General features: G+C 30.2%; 2 protein-coding genes across 3 annotated transcripts in view; one reads left to right on the forward strand and one right to left on the reverse strand.

The window, feature by feature from the left end:
• LOC145940661 (uncharacterized) overlaps positions 1-14,663 on the reverse strand; it is a 96,172-nt gene extending 81,509 nt beyond the window's left edge. The window contains exons 1-2 of the mRNA XM_083046056.1: positions 14,489-14,663; positions 13,767-13,828 (exon numbers count right to left, since the gene is read on the reverse strand). The gene's annotated coding sequence lies outside the window, so the exon portion shown is untranslated. The remainder of the gene's footprint in view (positions 1-13,766; positions 13,829-14,488) is intronic.
• Positions 3,427-13,931, forward strand: Gasp (Chitin binding Peritrophin-A domain-containing protein Gasp). Of its 2 annotated transcripts, none has more exons than XM_083046072.1 (4): positions 3,427-3,603; positions 6,873-7,274; positions 8,210-8,423; positions 13,677-13,931. In XM_083046072.1, the coding sequence occupies exons 1-4, from the start codon at positions 3,564-3,566 to the stop codon at positions 13,735-13,737; spliced, it is 717 nt and encodes a 238-aa protein (XP_082902198.1). In that variant the 5' UTR covers positions 3,427-3,563; the 3' UTR covers positions 13,738-13,931. The 2 variants fall into 2 exon arrangements, with proteins under 2 accessions (XP_082902198.1, XP_082902197.1); XM_083046071.1 differs by lacking the exon at positions 13,677-13,931 and adding an exon at positions 10,231-11,454 and having other exon boundaries at positions 3,429-3,603.
• Positions 14,664-16,687: the final 2,024 nt, after the last annotated feature.

The following is a 16,687-nucleotide window of genomic DNA, read 5'->3' on the forward strand; positions in this document are numbered from 1 at the left end:
AAATTGTATTAAAAACAGAAATAAAAAAAAAAATCGCTAGCAGAATTTATACCATTTGGGTTCCAAGGCGAATCTCAAATGGCCATTTTATTGGGATCGAGACACAAGTAAAGCGATTTCTACGTTCCATATGAAGAATATAATAAATCAATTTTATCGGCAAAGAAACAACAGAACGAAGAAAAAGTCGCGAGTCGAATTTTACTTAATTGTTTGCCCTTTTCATGGCTTCTTGCATTCGCGCACTGTTTTCTCATGTCGCTGCAATATTACCGTTCATTTAATATTTTTTTTTTTTTTTCAAAAAAAATTACGCCTTGAGAATTACAAATTGAATTCGCATAAAACTGTTTTTTTTTTTTTCATACGAAGCATGGTTCTTGCACAATCCGTTTTTGCAGTTAATCGTATTCTATTTTTAAAGCTAAGCATTCAATTTTTTTTTACATCACAAGAAAACAACTTTATACTCATTGGTGTCTAAAAGAATACGCGATATTTCGCTATTTTTTTAAAAAAAGAACATTATAATATCGATGTATTATAAGATACATGTTATTTTAATATTCTAAATTTAGCAAAATTAAAAATGTAAATCAAAAAGATATTAAAAATTAAAGAGATAAGTTTAAGAAAAATAGTATTTAGAAGAGAATTAAGTTTGAGCAAGAAAACAAAATCAAGTATACAAAGCTGAATTAAATCTAGGTAAATTTCTTTTCTCTCGTGTCGCATGCACGCGATATTAATGTAAATTTGAAACTTTTACTCTTGAGAGTCGGTGAGAGTGATTACTTGTGACGAAAACATTTAAACATGTATAGCTTACTTTCAGTCAAGCGAATTTCACATATACATATTTGTTGTTATATATATTTACATTATATATTTAAAGTATCATAAATTAATATAATTTGTCATTAAAATTTATATTTTTACGAATAATATTTATATATATGTATAATTAATTAAAATTAATTTTTGTAATTCATAATATTAATATCTCTATGCAAGTATTAATTTGAAAAAAGAAAGATATAGAAAATAAATATTTTTTCCCTTATAAATTCAACAATTCTTCCATTTCTAAAAGATATTCTTTCGTAAAAGAAATATTTGAGAAAAAAATTACTTTGCTATATTTTCAATGTTTCTTCTTATAGCACTAAGGCCGCATATCGATACGATAACGTATTAAGGAAACGCATTAAGAGCATATAATCGAACGAATGACCTTATAACGGACGTGGGACTTGAACGAGAATCCCGAAGAGGGTGGTGTCTCAGTGGGATGATGACTCACCGGTCTCTCGCGCGAGCACGGCCTTCCCCGTTATTTTATAATATATCGCACCGCAATCGATCGTGGCCTTACGATCGTCATTATAGCCACGTATCGTAGTCCTGTATAATTATTATTATAGCCACGAGCCGACCGGTATTCTGCAAATCGCGCGACCATGGCCACCAGCACACGCCGGGCGCGTACGAAAGCAGTTCGACGAATTTATCGATATGCAAACGCGCGCCCATTTTCTTGTGTAATATAGTTAATACAAGTATTGCGCTTATAGAAATAAAATTATATGCAGCTTTCTGCTTCTGTAATCGACGATATATATATATCTCCTAAAACTGAAGTCTATCGAAGATTTTCCAAGGATTTCGGAAATTTAATTAAGGAACATGCGGAAAAATATTTCAAAATAGTAAATTCTGATTTATCCCTCGAAAAATAAAGGTATCAAAGAGATACTTTTGAGAATATAAACGACAAAATCAGGCAAAAGATTTTTACTGGCTTAACCTTCCTTTTATTTCAAAAGGCCAACAGTTCTGTTTCTTTTAGCGCGGAATTTTGCGACTCTCGAAAGGGATAAGACATTCTTCGGCAAAATCATTGCGAAAACCAGCCGACCAAAACTGGTCTTGCGACTCGTGATAGATAACGTGGATAAGAAAAAAAAACGAATGGGGCCCATAGGCATTAAGATACTAAAAGTTAGCAATTTTTCAGGATTCGTCGGCGTCTCGGGATTTAAACTCGGCATTTATAGACGAAAAAAAAAAGTGATTTTATTTTTCAATAGACTTAACATCGTGAAAGCTAAGGTGTAAAATAAAAGAAATTTTAGGTCAATTTTCCTTAATTTCTTACTTTCTTACAATTAGATTCAAATAAATAATTATGATGTGTATACTGTATAATATGTAAGTAAATTAAAATATATTAATATATATTAATAATAATAATGCTTTTAAAATATTAATTACTCTTAAAAGCAAGATTTTTAAATAGTAAATAAAATTTTTATATAAAAAATGAATATGTTAAAACAATAATAAAATTTATTAAAAATAAAATGAGTATATGTATATTTTGACGGAAGAAAATATGTAAAATGGTATTATGGAAAGTACAACTTTTCTTTTCGGGTTTCCTTTTAAAGGTCTATATAAAAGAAAGAAAGGAGAAGTTGACCACATCTTTCGTTTCGTCTGACCACATCTTTCTTTCTTTACTTTCCCTTTCTCTAGATATACTACTTGAAACTCTGTTCTATATAACAGATTAAATTCCAGAGTACTATATAATAATCTAAAATGGTATTATTTTATTCTTATAAAAGCAGCTTTGCACTATAGTAAGAAAAGAATGTAGCCGGCATCTTAGATAATAATTCATATACTTTATATATGTAAGTAGAAAACTCATTACTTAATGTGTGATTATTTTTGCTGATGTTAGATAGTTTTAAAGTGTTTTTTAATAAGGTGCAGAAATAAACCATCTAAAATTGCGTAGAGGAAAGTTTAATTCAATACCATAACAAACTCGGCAACCGAAACAAATCTAGTTTTACACGCCGATAAAAATGATATTTTATAACTAATTATTATTTTATCACTTTCTATCTTTCAACTTTTTTCTCGTTGTAACAATTATATAATTTAAGATTATTATTTTATATATGTGGTTTATATTTTTTTAACTCTTTTATTCATCTCGACTCTTATTGTTGAAAATGTATTCTCTCTGGAAATACCGTTATTATAATCACGCTCTTTTTCATGCAATGAATTCCTTCATTCAAGAATTTGAATAGAACAACCGAGGCTGACAAGAATGGAAACGCATCGGACACCCAATGCGGAATCTCATTGCCTCGTAACATAGAGAAAGAAGAAAAGAGCGAAAGACAGAGAGATGAAAGAGGGGATAACATTATAAAAGGAAAGAAGACGGAAAGCCCCAAAGTGAGACAGAGAAACGAGAGAAAGAGAGAGAGAGAAAGGAGACAGAAAAATACGAGAAAAGTAGAGAGGTGTACCTTTTCTCGAAGTATCCGAAAGAAGAGGTGGTAACTATAGAAGGGGGGAGAGGAATATAGACACGTGACCAATGACTTATATAAAGGTGGCGAACGACAGGGCCCAAACACAGAGTTCTATCTCTCGGCAAAGCGGAGGCGGTGTCTTTAAAAGTGTGCCTGTAGATCCTTTTTTTTCTCGTTAATTTTTCGTTCACCTCCGCGTCACACAGTTGACCTTTTCGTGGAACCATGAGGACGTACTTCATAATAGCCGCCATACTGATCGCCGGTACGTAAATAAAAAAATCCATTCACCGCAACAAGGGTGGTGAAGTTAAACTGGGCCGGTTTAATGCAGAAGGTCGCGAGTGAGATGAGATGTTTTCAACTTCAAACGAAATTAATGGAAAGTGGACGGGATCTCAGTGTGTGATCATGCGCGTAGTGTAGAGTAGAGCAGTGAGCCCTACGTGCGTCGAGAGCAGGATTTAATCGAGACCAAGTCCCCCTGAGCCAGAATCTCGCCGGAGGGCGAAGGATCCGCGGAAATAATTCTTGGACTTTTAAAATTCGATTTCGCGAATTGATTCATCCCCGCGTGGTCACATGTGCGAGTTTTCCATTTAAAAATAAAATATTATAGCTGTATCATTTTCCACAATTAAATATAATATAATTTTTTAGATATAATTTTTATATCTAATTTTTATAATATAATTTTTAGATCGCGTTTAAATATCGATCAATAATTGATGTGGTTGTTGAAAGTAATCGCATAATTTTCGAAAAAAAGGACTTTAAAATAGAAGATTTATACAGATTCATATAGATATTCTTAATAGAGAGAAAGCATGACTAAAATCAAACTATGAAGATTATGAAATACACTTCTTTAGACTGAAAATATTTTTTATATCATATTAAGTTAAAAATATTCTAATCCTAAAAATGTCTTCTACTTATACAGTTATATATTGCGCCAATAATACGTTAAGTTTTTATTTATGTGTGTCTTAAGAAAATGCAGAGAAGTAACTAGTAGATTTCATTGACAATATAATAATTATTCATACAAAACTACAATCTTAATTAAATAAAATTTTGTATTACTATTCTTCTCAAAATCGCATAAAAAATATTTTCTAACTATATGAATACTCCAAGATTTTTTATAGTATTGTGTTTCAAATTTTTTTTCTTCAAAATATTTAATATTTCTAAATAACACATTCTTTAATTATCTCTAAGAATAAAATATATAAATTTTCCAACGCATCAATCTCCTTGCAACCGCGTTAATTAAGCAACGCGATAATTAAAATCCGCCTCTGGCTTGAAAATTTTAGTCATGCTTTCTCGCCGTTGCGGTATAACCTTGGCCCAGATCTTGACCCTTTTTTTTATTCACTCTTCATCAAAAGAAGGTTCAAGGATGCGATTCGACGCGACAAAAATTATGTCAATATTTTCCTGATAATATAAACTAATATCGAACTTTCCACACGCATGACTAATCGCGTGAAAAATTTAAAAGAAAGCCAAATTTTTAATGAAGAAATACTAATATTATTTTAATCGAGAAATTTATTAAAAGATAATTAAAAAAATATTTATATTTAATATTCAGTTTAATTATAAAATGTAAAGCTCGGATTCATGCTATAAAACGATAAAAGGAGAATTTTTGTATGCAAATGCTATGACGAACAATTAATGATACAATCGAACAACTATGTTAATATAATTATGAGAAATACACTACTTTCAATGAAAATAATATTGTAAAGAAATTCATATTAAAATCTCATATTTGTGTTAAAAAGAAATCTTTCTTTTTTCATACAATATATAAATGTGCTATATATAAAACATTTACTATAATAGTTCAAACACATAATCAATTATTATATATAACGAAAATATATATATCCATAATGAATCTTTTAATCAACCAACTTCACAGAGAGACATATGGAATTATTATATATATAAGAATTAACAAAATATTTTTTTTTTATCTTCAAAATGTTTAGAAATCTTTTCAAAGAAATTTAAATATCTATTATTTTTTTAACAAAAATATAATTAAAAAAGCAGATCAAATATCTCTAACTTTATATGATACATTCTTTATTTCATGAACGCACATAAAATAAAAATAAAATTCAATATTATCTAAATCAGTATCATTAAGCATAATTAAATAATTTCTCGGTCTAATCGTAAAACTTTGATTTTTTTTATATACGAATATTTTTATATGTATTTCTCGAGATACTTTGCATAATCTTTACAAACGAGTAATTACATAAGACTCTAATGTCGCGCATATTTTCAAAAACAAGTCAAACGCAAATGAAATCCGGGGGCGAGGGTAAGAACTGCGATCTGCAGTTTTCTGATCCATGAATATTTCGAAGTCGCTTTCGGGACCGGTCCTATATGGAAAACGAAAGTGAATACAGCTGGTTCCACACAGACATACTCAAGTACAGACTCGTTGCTGAGACTTACGACGCGAACCGGGTGAACGGGATGCTGGGAGGTCCCAGTTACGAACGGCTGCGGCCGGGGCCTGGCCGCGGGCCCAAAGTGAAAGCGCCCGGCGAAAGTTACTGTCCCGTACTGCCTCTTACATAAGACATCTTAACTTATTCAGTCGTCATATTCGCCACGTGCGTCCGTGAGAGAGAAAAAGAAAGACGCCTAATTATAATGCGGATCAGTGCGCGCGTAAAAGAGGGATGAAAAAGAGAAGACTTTATTTATCTACCCCCTATTTTTCCCCAATTTTTTGTAATGACGTCGATCGGTTTTTTGCTGCTCGCCTGTTAGAAGGGCGGAATGGAAAGAGGAAATCCCGAAATAAAAGGTTCTCTCGCGGTCAACAATTTATTTTAGCCTGTAATTTCCTACGGAGAACGGTGATATCTAGCTAAAATCAGAGTTGCATTTAACCGCAATCCGAGAAACTTGAAGTAGCAATACGTGGATTTGAAAACAATCTAATATTCTTTCTAATTTCGTAGTAAAAAGATTGAAAAACAAAATTATCTTTTATTTTTTTCTGTATTTTCTGTCATATCTTCAAATTCAAAGAAAAAATATGGCTGTGCATTTTTTGTTTGTTTCTCTTTGAGAAACATAGTTATTAAGAGACTATTAATTATTATATTTTTTTTATGAAAAATTTAATTATGATAACAACAAGAATTTTTCATTCAAAATGCTGATTAATCCAAATTTAATTTATTGATTACTTAGATTATATATAATGTATATATATTCATAATTTTATTTAATAACAAAATTTATAATGTATTTTATTTATAATGTATGGATGTATGTTCATTATCATAAAAGCTTATAGGACATACATATATAAATTAGATACTAGTTAAAAGTTATTGTAATTGTAAATAAAGCTCTTTCAAAACCAGATTGTTCACAAAAATCTAACACGAAATCTAGTAGAAAATCAGAATTGTCCACAAAGAAATTTGATTAAAAATCTATATATATTTCCTATCATTTATAATCTTTACTCGATGATTTCAGGAACGAGCGGTCAGGAATCTTTCAAATGCCCGGACGACTTCGGGTTCTATCCTCATCATTTATCGTGCGACAAATATTGGAAATGCGACAACAACGTGGGGGAACTGAAGACGTGCGGTAACGGTCTCGCGTTTGATGCCAGTGACAGCAAGTTCCTCACCGAAAACTGCGACTACCTGCACAACGTAGACTGCGGCGAACGCACGCAGCTCGAGCCACCCATCAGCACGCCGCATTGCTCTCGCCTCTACGGCATCTTCGCCGACGAGAAGAAATGCGACGTCTTCTGGAACTGCTGGAACGGCGAAGCGTCCCGCTATCAGTGCAGCCCCGGACTGGCCTACGATCGTGAAGCTAGGGTGTGCATGTGGGCCGACCAGGTGCCCGAATGCAGAAACGAAGGTACCGATTGTCTTCATTTTGCGAATTGCTTAATTAATTCATTAAAGCTCGAAAGAGTTTCGATCAATTTCAAATAAATTCAGTTGGAGGAAAAATTTGAACGAAAACATATTATATTCAAATGACAATAGTATTTTTTTATATAATAACTATATATTTTATTCAGGATTTCTAGTTTCTCGTAGTTTAAAATTTTCTTGATTAAGAGAGAGCCTAAAATTGTTATGATTTATTTCTTTTAAATTGTTTTAATTTTTTTATTAAATCCTATGTTAGATCAAACATTGTAAGGCAGACTTATGTATGTAGATTCCTGGTCCAGTCACGCGTGATTTGACACGGATAATAGAACATGCATAGAACGTGATAATATCGAACTAGTCTTTCTACAATACAACTGCTACAAATCCTTCTCCCTCCTTTCTACTTGCCTACGCTAATCTTTTACGCGATTTTATTTTCCTTTTATTTACAATTTATAATTCGCTATTGAACTGATCAATAAATTCACTATATAATTTCAGAAACGAGAACGTTTTCTCTTCTCAAACTATTCTGACTTTCTCACTTACATGTATATTCATTAGAATATAAACTGTAATTCTTTCTATTATTCTAAAAAATTATATTATAAAATTATATATTATATAATTATATATTATGAAAAAATTTATACACACTAATTATAAAAGACGAGCTCGTTTTTCTCTACACTTTTTGGCAATTGAACTGCTACATATTGATTTTAAATATATACTTTATTCACCTATCTACATGTTTCATGTATATCTCATATTCTTTTTTTCCGTCTGCTAACTCTAGACCGATCAGTAACACGAAGAAACAAGATGCCTTTCTCTCTTTGCTCTGTCCCTTTCTCTTTCTCTCTTTCTGTGTCTTTCAACATTCTGTACCCTATTTATTGCGTTACGCAGAGGTCGCCGGAGGTTTCACGTGTCCGGCCGCGGGCGAAGTGAGTGGTGCATCCGGCAGTTTCAGCAGACACGCCCATCCAGAGGACTGCAGAAAGTACTACATATGCCTTGAGGGCATCGCTAGGGAATACGGCTGTCCGATCGGCACCGTCTTTAAGATCGGCGATGCCGACGGTAGCGGCGCCTGCGAGGACCCCGAGGACGTTCCCGGATGGTGAGTATCGTCTTTAATATATATACGATCTTACCATGGAGCCGCTGTACTCCAATTGTACATACAAGAAAGGATAAACTTCGAAATTTTGCATAAAAAAATCTTGTTGAAAAAACCAGCAATAAGATATTTTACGAAGAGTAAATTATTAGGGATTTTTTAGGGACAAGAGAGAGATAATATTTTTTAAAAGATATTTTTAAAAATTCTTAATTTTGTATTTATGAATATAATCTTTCCTCGAACTAGTTAGCTTCTTCCTGCACAGCCTATTTTCGACGAGACGATTATTGTTATATCATGTTTAACATTTTAAATTCTAATACAAGTCATGTGAGATTATGTGAGTCTATATTTCTAATTTTACATTATGATGAATGCCAATGAATAACCAAAGTTTTACTTGTAAGTTTTGATCGCTATGGAAATCGTAGCTTTAAGAGCAAATAAAGTTTGAAAATATCGCTGTAAATTGTTAACTAGATATAAAATATTCTCTTAAAAAAATTAAGAAATATTTAAAATATATATATAAAATTTTTTAAAAATATTGCATTTTCTATTTCTATCTTAAAACTAGAATTAAAAAAATTCTTCATAGAAGTAATTTTTCTTGCAATAAACATTTTTCTGATTTAATTTCCTCAAAATTGAATTTCTTCTAACAAGAAAATAACAAATTTTATTTTTATTTTAATCTAATTTTCTTTTTAATCAATTTTTTATTTTTTACTCGTCTCATGGAAAATAGTTTCTTCATACTATTTTTCACTATCAGAACGAAAATTAGATAAAATTATTATTGAATTACCAAGTCGCGATAAAATACGCGCTATGAAAAGTCGGCGAGAATGCAAAATGAACAGAGTACGTTGTGTAATAAATAATTGTAGGCGCAATATATTGTGTAACAAATAATTATAAAAATATTCGAATTCGATTATCTCGGTAATTATAGTTGTCAGCAAGAAATTTCAGGCTTTCCTGAGGATGGAACTATATTCGAGACAATTTCGGATACAATATTGCGCAATTGCATTTCGCGGATGATCTGTAATTAAAGAGATATTCGCATTGCAGTACGATTTCGCGGTACTTAATAACGTTTTGCGTAACTATTGTATAAAAAGTAATCTAACCGGAGAAATTTCTGTCATACAACAAAAATTGAAGAGTCGCATCGTGAATCAATGTTTTCCTATAAAGGCCGATTTTTTTTTTTTTTTTTTTTTTTTTTAATACGTTTGATCGCGAATTAGCAAGTGATTATGTCTGCTAATTAGTGCAGTGTTAATATTAATAATTATGTTGATGATCTCCTAACATGTGGCTAATGTCTATGTTAACTTTCTCACTGTTTCTAATATTTTGGTATAATATCAACTATTGCTTTATATTCAGATTTCTATTTTTCTAAAAATATTAAAAAGCTTAGAATATATCTGTAATTTACACGTATTTACAAAGAATTTATGATACATGTAAATATCAAAATTCGATTTCGATGGACTCTATTCTAATTGCTTGGCAATCTAAGGAGAAATACTAAATTATATGAAAATTTGGATAAACTTAAATAATATGACAAAAATAGATTTCTCTTTGCTCTGCCAATATCTTATTCAAGAGATTAAAAAAAAAATCCGTGTACTCTGCAAATATTCATGACTAACAATAAGTGCAAATATAGCCTTTTTATATGTGCATGCGTGTGTATCTCATCTGCAAGTATAATGACAAAAGCACGCCAAGTAGCGCGCACCGAGCATGTCCTAACTTTTGGGTTTTTCTCGGTTCTGCTTCGCAGTGAGGATTACTATGGCGACCTGGACCTGAAGAGCATCCGAAAGAGCGAGCTACTAGCCGGCATCCAGAACGAGCACAGAAAACCATCGAACCAGGCACCCCTAAAACCCAGGCCCTCAGCAGGCCCCGCGAGGCCTTCCTCTCCCCTCCAGGAATAAATGCTAATTTACCTCACTCCTTCATTCATTCACTGTCTCTCCCTTTCTTTCTCTTTCTGTCTTTCTCTTTGTTACTTTCATTTAATTGTATTGAATTCTATTGTTTAATGCAAGTTATTGGTATTATAAAATCTATAGAAATACAGAATTAAAACAGAGATCTTTTTAGATATAATAATCTTGAATTATAATATATTTCTTTTTAATAATGAAGATCCTAATTAAATATTTTTAAAAAATTAACAAAATCGTGCTCCATTATTTAATATAAATTACATAAGTTTTCAATTTTATAATGTCACTTTAATTTTATAATTTAGTTATAAAAACGTTTGCAAAAATTTGTATCTTTTGATTATCTCTTTTTTAATTTATTTTGTATTATTTAAATTTATATCGATTTTACACCAATAAATTGTATCAAAGTATTTTTTTTTTCTTCATCTCTTATTTCTGTTTCTTTTCTCATATTCTTCCTCTCTTTCTTTTTCTATCTTCTACACTCACTCGCTCTATCCCTCTCTCTCTTTCTGTCTCTCTATATCTCTATTTCCTCTATCATACATACACTCACACATACATAATGGAGGAAAATCCAGTTAATTGCGTAAAAAGGATTTTTCCGGAAAAGAAGTAATCGGCGCCGAAAACCAAAAGAGCCAAAAGAAAAAAAAGAAATCCGCCCTCAAAAGAGTTATTAAAACCTGCCGATTTTCTACTTCGCGTTCCATATATAAGTATATGGCTCGATCTCGAAACAGAAATCTCGAAACAAAATTCGCAAGATTCCGAGAGGAGCGGTGTAATCAAACTGTCGTAAATTTCGTGCCTGAGAATTTTCGCGTGATTCTCTTTTGTCATCCTAATCACGCAATCTTAATGCACAGATCGTATCGTTATTTTTGTAATTATACTAGAATAGAAGGAAGAGGACGAAGGTATTATTGATTATAGCATAACAAATAATGTAATCGCGAATTTCGTAAAATTACGTGAAACTCTTTGTTCGTCATATGTAAATCTCGTTTTGCAATAAATACATGTATCGTTGTTTAAAAACCTAATAATGCGATTTTTAATTATTAAAATCATTTTCTAGAAAAATTGGCAAGATTTCTAAAAAATCTCAAAATTATTATAATTTTCTTTTTCCTATAATTTTTCTAATATATATACTGTATATAATTAATCATGATTTACATGCAAATATATATATACATATATTAAAATCCCACCCAAATTGCTATCGTTGCTGATATAACGCGCAAAATTAATTGCAGCGTGTTAATATATATAATCTTTGATCAAATACGTTGTAATTTTATTATAATCAATAATAATAATGTTTTGATTAATATAATAAAATACAGCGTATTTCCAGAAAATTTTCTGAGAAATGCTCAAACGATTGATATACAAAATCTATGTTAATCGTGACGCCTCATCGGCAATTTTTTGTAATCTAAAAATTTATTTTCTCTCTCTTTCTCTCCTTCTTTTTCCCTCTCTCTCTTTCTTTCTCTCTAAAAATGTTCTCTCTTCTCTTTTATAAATACTTTTTATATATATACTTTTATCTATTTTTAAATCTATCTTGTCTTTTTTTCAATTCTATTCACCATAAAGATTGAGATTGAAAATTTATAATTTTGTGACGATAAAAACATGAAATAAATGAGGATAAAAAATACATCTTTGCGCGATCAAAAATTTTCTAAAAATATGTTCTACTGATTATACCTCGTCTAAAATTATATATATCTTGTATTGATTATTTCTCATATATTAATTCATTTGAATAACATACAGTTTGAATGCATTTCTCAATAATGTACTTTTACATCAAATAATGAATCAAATGTATTTCCTGAAAATTTTCAGTCTTAAAAATTCAGTTTTATAAGGACCACGCTGATTAGAAGAAAGGCTAATTTTTCTGCATGTATAGCATAGGAAATAAAATTCAATAAAATTTTCATTTCATATGACATTTATATAAGATGCACGATTAAAACAGAAAAAAAATGTATTCGATTTTATGTCAAGTGAGATCGAGTCTATAAACTCGTATTCAATTTACGATTTGCAATTCGGAAATTCGTCCGATTCTTGGCGTCAATATGTAAGCACGATCGGCGTTTTATCATGTATCTTTAAGTAAAGCGAAAAGTTCGTACAATAAAAAAAGAAAATTCTTCAAAGATTTCTTCAAGATTTTTGCTCGTATTTTCATCGCATATTTAATGCTAATTGATACTAATATTTAAAAAATGCATTTATAACATTTCAATCCAATATAATATTTAATATTTAATAATTCTATATAATTATATGAAATAATAAAAGCGCGAGAGAGAAATTATATTTGATTCTGAGATCTAATATTAAAATTACTTATAATCTCTTCTTGAGACTTATTTATTTATTTAATACTACTTGTTTAATATTATAATTATATTTACATATATATTAGGAAAGAATCAAATAGTTGTTTAGTACTAAATATGTGGTGAAAATATAGGCAATTTTTATTTGATTGTCCTGTTCCCTAATCGATCTCTATCGATCAATGATCATTAACACTTAATTTCCATTTAATTCTTGTAGTGAGTAGTGTACTAGTCTCTTAGCACATTCTCTGTACTTATCTGTTGCATGTTAAAACAATATATGTAACTTAATCGTAACATATGCAATGTTATTTAAAAACTAGAAAATGGCATCTTAACACACATTAAAATCACATTAACTTTATCATCATAATTAAAACAACGATTGAATAAAAGAAATGTATATATGTATGTATGTAATAAGTATTTTTCACTTTACTTATATATTTTCATATTTTATTATTTATATTTTATTATTCATATTTTATTTAAATTAAAATATCTTATCAAGAAATAAACAATACAAATTAAATTTCGCGAATTAAATATTTGTAAAATCTTATCCGATATAAAAAGAAAAAAAATTGTGATAAATTTTATGTAATTAATATGACAAAATTATTATTTGCTTGTCTTTCTCTTCACAAAGCTAAATTATTTTACTTTTGATACAACCTTCAACTGAAATTCCCAATTTATAAAGTTGAAATTATTCAATGAATTTATTTATCCAGAAAGAAGAAATTATAAAGAATTAATGTGCAAATTTATGTAATAATCTATAATTTTAATTACATTATTAAAATCATAATAAATTATTCAAAGATCGTAAAATTCCGATTGAAGGCAATTTATATGTTACGATTAAGTCATGCTCAATATTTTTATGCATTTCTCAGCCAAGATTATTACAAAAACGTGGACCTGAAGGCCCTCCGCAAACTGGGCTACAGAAAATAGAAGCATTCGCATGCAAGCATTGCACTTACCAATGATGAAAACAGCGCATCTGCCATTGCAGGAAGGTAACACCAGATCAACGATGAGCTTCCTGCAAATATTCCATAAAATTATATTAGATCGTTGTTGTTCCGATCGCCATGTAAATAACTCGATCGCAAGTCGCAAAAAACATTCAAAATATAGTCGAAAAAAAATATATGTTGTATGTTGAATTTTTTATTATCCTTAAATTTAATTGTTTGTTCAATTTGAGAGCAAATTAAATAATATTGTACTTATATATAATACTAAGAGTCATATATATATAAAATTTTAAAATATATTATAATTAGCCTAATCGCTGATAAGATATATTATTTACAACATATTACTATTTTTTTTTTTTTGCATATTATTGTTTTAAAATTTAATTAGCAAATTAACGCTTTAATCAACTGATTTCTGTAAAAAATATTAATAAAGCGTTAATTTGTTAATTAAATTTTAAAATAATAATATGTTAAAAATATTAAATAGTAATAAGTTGTAAATAATATGTTATAATACTTTAAATTCGATTAATATTTTTTGATAGAAATCAGCTGATAACTATCAAAAATATTAATCGAGTTTAAAGTATTATATAACATATTATTTAAAACATATTATTTTATTTTATTTTATTTTGAACAAACTATCAAATTACTGACTCTCGACGGTCGAATATCTTAATGCAGTTAAAAAAAATGTTTTTAGGTATTTTACATACCTCGCAGTTGCCCCGCTGTCGCCCGATGCCTCCCCGGACCTCCTCCTCCTCTCTTGGTCCATGGTAGCACTCACGACACTCGCGAAAACATGAAAAATTACAATCGCCCGATACTTTACACGGCACTCCCGACGCGACGCGTGAATCACACGCGTATTTCGCGTACATTACTCAATGAGAAATAACGATACGAAAACTAATCGCACGAATCAACGTTCGACACTCGAGAATCTCGATCGCAGTCAAACTCGCGCACAGCTTATCAGCAATGCTACCTGTAACAAATAAAATAAAATAATACTATTTTAATTTTTATAACATATTATTTTAAAATTTAATTAGCATTTTTAAGATAAAAAATGTAATATAATAAATATAATTTTAATTTATATATATTATTATAATTTTTAATAGTAATCAATGCAATTAAATTATCTATATAATAATATTATATATTATTATATAGAAATTTCATTAAAAAGTTATATATGTATATAATTTTTGTATAAGACTTAAGAATTTTTTATAATTAATATTATATATTATTATATATAGAAATTTAATTGAATAGTTAAATATATAATTTTTGTATAAGACTTAAGAATTTTTTAAGTAAAAAATATAATTATGCGTGAAATAAATCAATGTAAGTAAATATAATTAGGTAAAAAATAAGATAATTATTAAAGTCAATTAAAAAATTGAATAATGCTCAGTGTTGTTCATTTGATAGCTATTTTAATTAGCTTTCTTAGATAACTTTCTTCATTTTAGTAAGTATAACTTCGTGTTAAATTTCAAATTAAGACTTATTCATAATTACAAAATAATCTTTACGCACCTTGCAGTGGCACGCTGGCACTTTTGGTGAAGTCCTCAAGATCTTCAAGAAGCCCCACTTCCTTACCAAAAAAGCTCTGTCGACAATGATCGTCCTGCGCAAATCGAATACTTTTAATACACAATATACATTACAGTCAACTATATATATATATATATATATATATATATATATATATTCGATGAAAGACATTAATAGTGCCGGTTCGCGAATGCTTATATATACAATATATATATTATAAGCATTCGCGAACCGGCACTATATTAATGTCTTTCATCGAATCATATTTTTTAGAAACGCAATAAATATATATATCTTTTATTTAATATTTCGCGTTTGCGTATCATCGAAACCGACGCGCTGAATTTTGAGCAGCGAAAATAATTCATTGCAGACGCGATATTTTGATAGATACAGAATATTTATAAATTCCTGTAAGATATATATACATATATATATTACAAGAATAGGTTAGATACACGATTCTTATAAAATTAAAGAGATATTTTGAAATATATACCGGAACTCCGTAACTCGCAAACCGCACTCGAGCCGCCATTTTGATCTCGAGTTTCCGGTTTCCGCTCTCGAATTCTCAGGGCCATTCCACAATAGGTTGCAAATGCTCTCGTTGCCAGTTGATAATTGCGGATTGACCAATCCGATTGGTCAATCCGCAATTATCAACTGGCAACGAGAGCATTTGCAACCTATTGTGGAATGGCCCTCAGAAATAGATTCTACCTTCACGCAAGAGGCGCCTACGTTTCTTTGAAACAACCGACAATTGAGACGACCGACATCTCATAATACTACAAGCATCTTGCATTCAAAACGAAAAATATGAACAAAACATATGACAATTGCATTAAAGTATACTTTTAGAAATCATATTTGTTAGGAACACGCGATATAAATATCCGAAAACTAATATCAAAAGACGAAGAAATTCGCGTCCCTCCCCCTATTCTTGTCGTTCGAATATCCACATTTATCGCGACGATCGCGAAAATTATACGCAAACACGTAATATCAAACGAAAGATATATCTCATTAGATTGATTATCGAACATAATTAGCGCGCCATTATCATAATTAGCTAATATTTTTGATTAAATCGTACCTGCGTAAAATTCACGTATCTTATCATCGTCGCCATCTTGCATGGAAAAGGCCGCGCATATGAGGTCGTGTTCGGAAATCGTCTTCGAAGGGAACAAATGGTCCTCTGTTCTGATTGGTCGACAGAGCGTTGCTTCACCCGATGAGTAAATTTACGAACGCATCCCAACGCCACTGCGCATGCGAGAACTCTGACCAACCATCTTCCAGCTGACGTCAGAGTTCGTGACGTCTGA

Source organism: Prenolepis imparis, unplaced genomic scaffold (genome assembly GCF_030444845.1).
Source record: "Prenolepis imparis isolate NDT839.2.m4 unplaced genomic scaffold, iyPreImpa1.0 SCAF_9, whole genome shotgun sequence".
NCBI lineage: Eukaryota > Metazoa > Arthropoda > Insecta > Hymenoptera > Formicidae > Prenolepis > Prenolepis imparis.

Coding starts and splice junctions, on each gene's coding strand:
- Gasp (XM_083046071.1), top strand. CDS start 3,564: ATGAGGACGTACTTCATAATAGCCGCCATACTGATCGCCG. Junction 7,275..8,209: donor GCCCGAATGCAGAAACGAAG/GTACCGATTGTC, acceptor TGCGTTACGCAG/AGGTCGCCGGAGGTTTCACG. Junction 8,424..10,230: donor CCCGAGGACGTTCCCGGATG/GTGAGTATCGTC, acceptor TCTGCTTCGCAG/TGAGGATTACTATGGCGACC.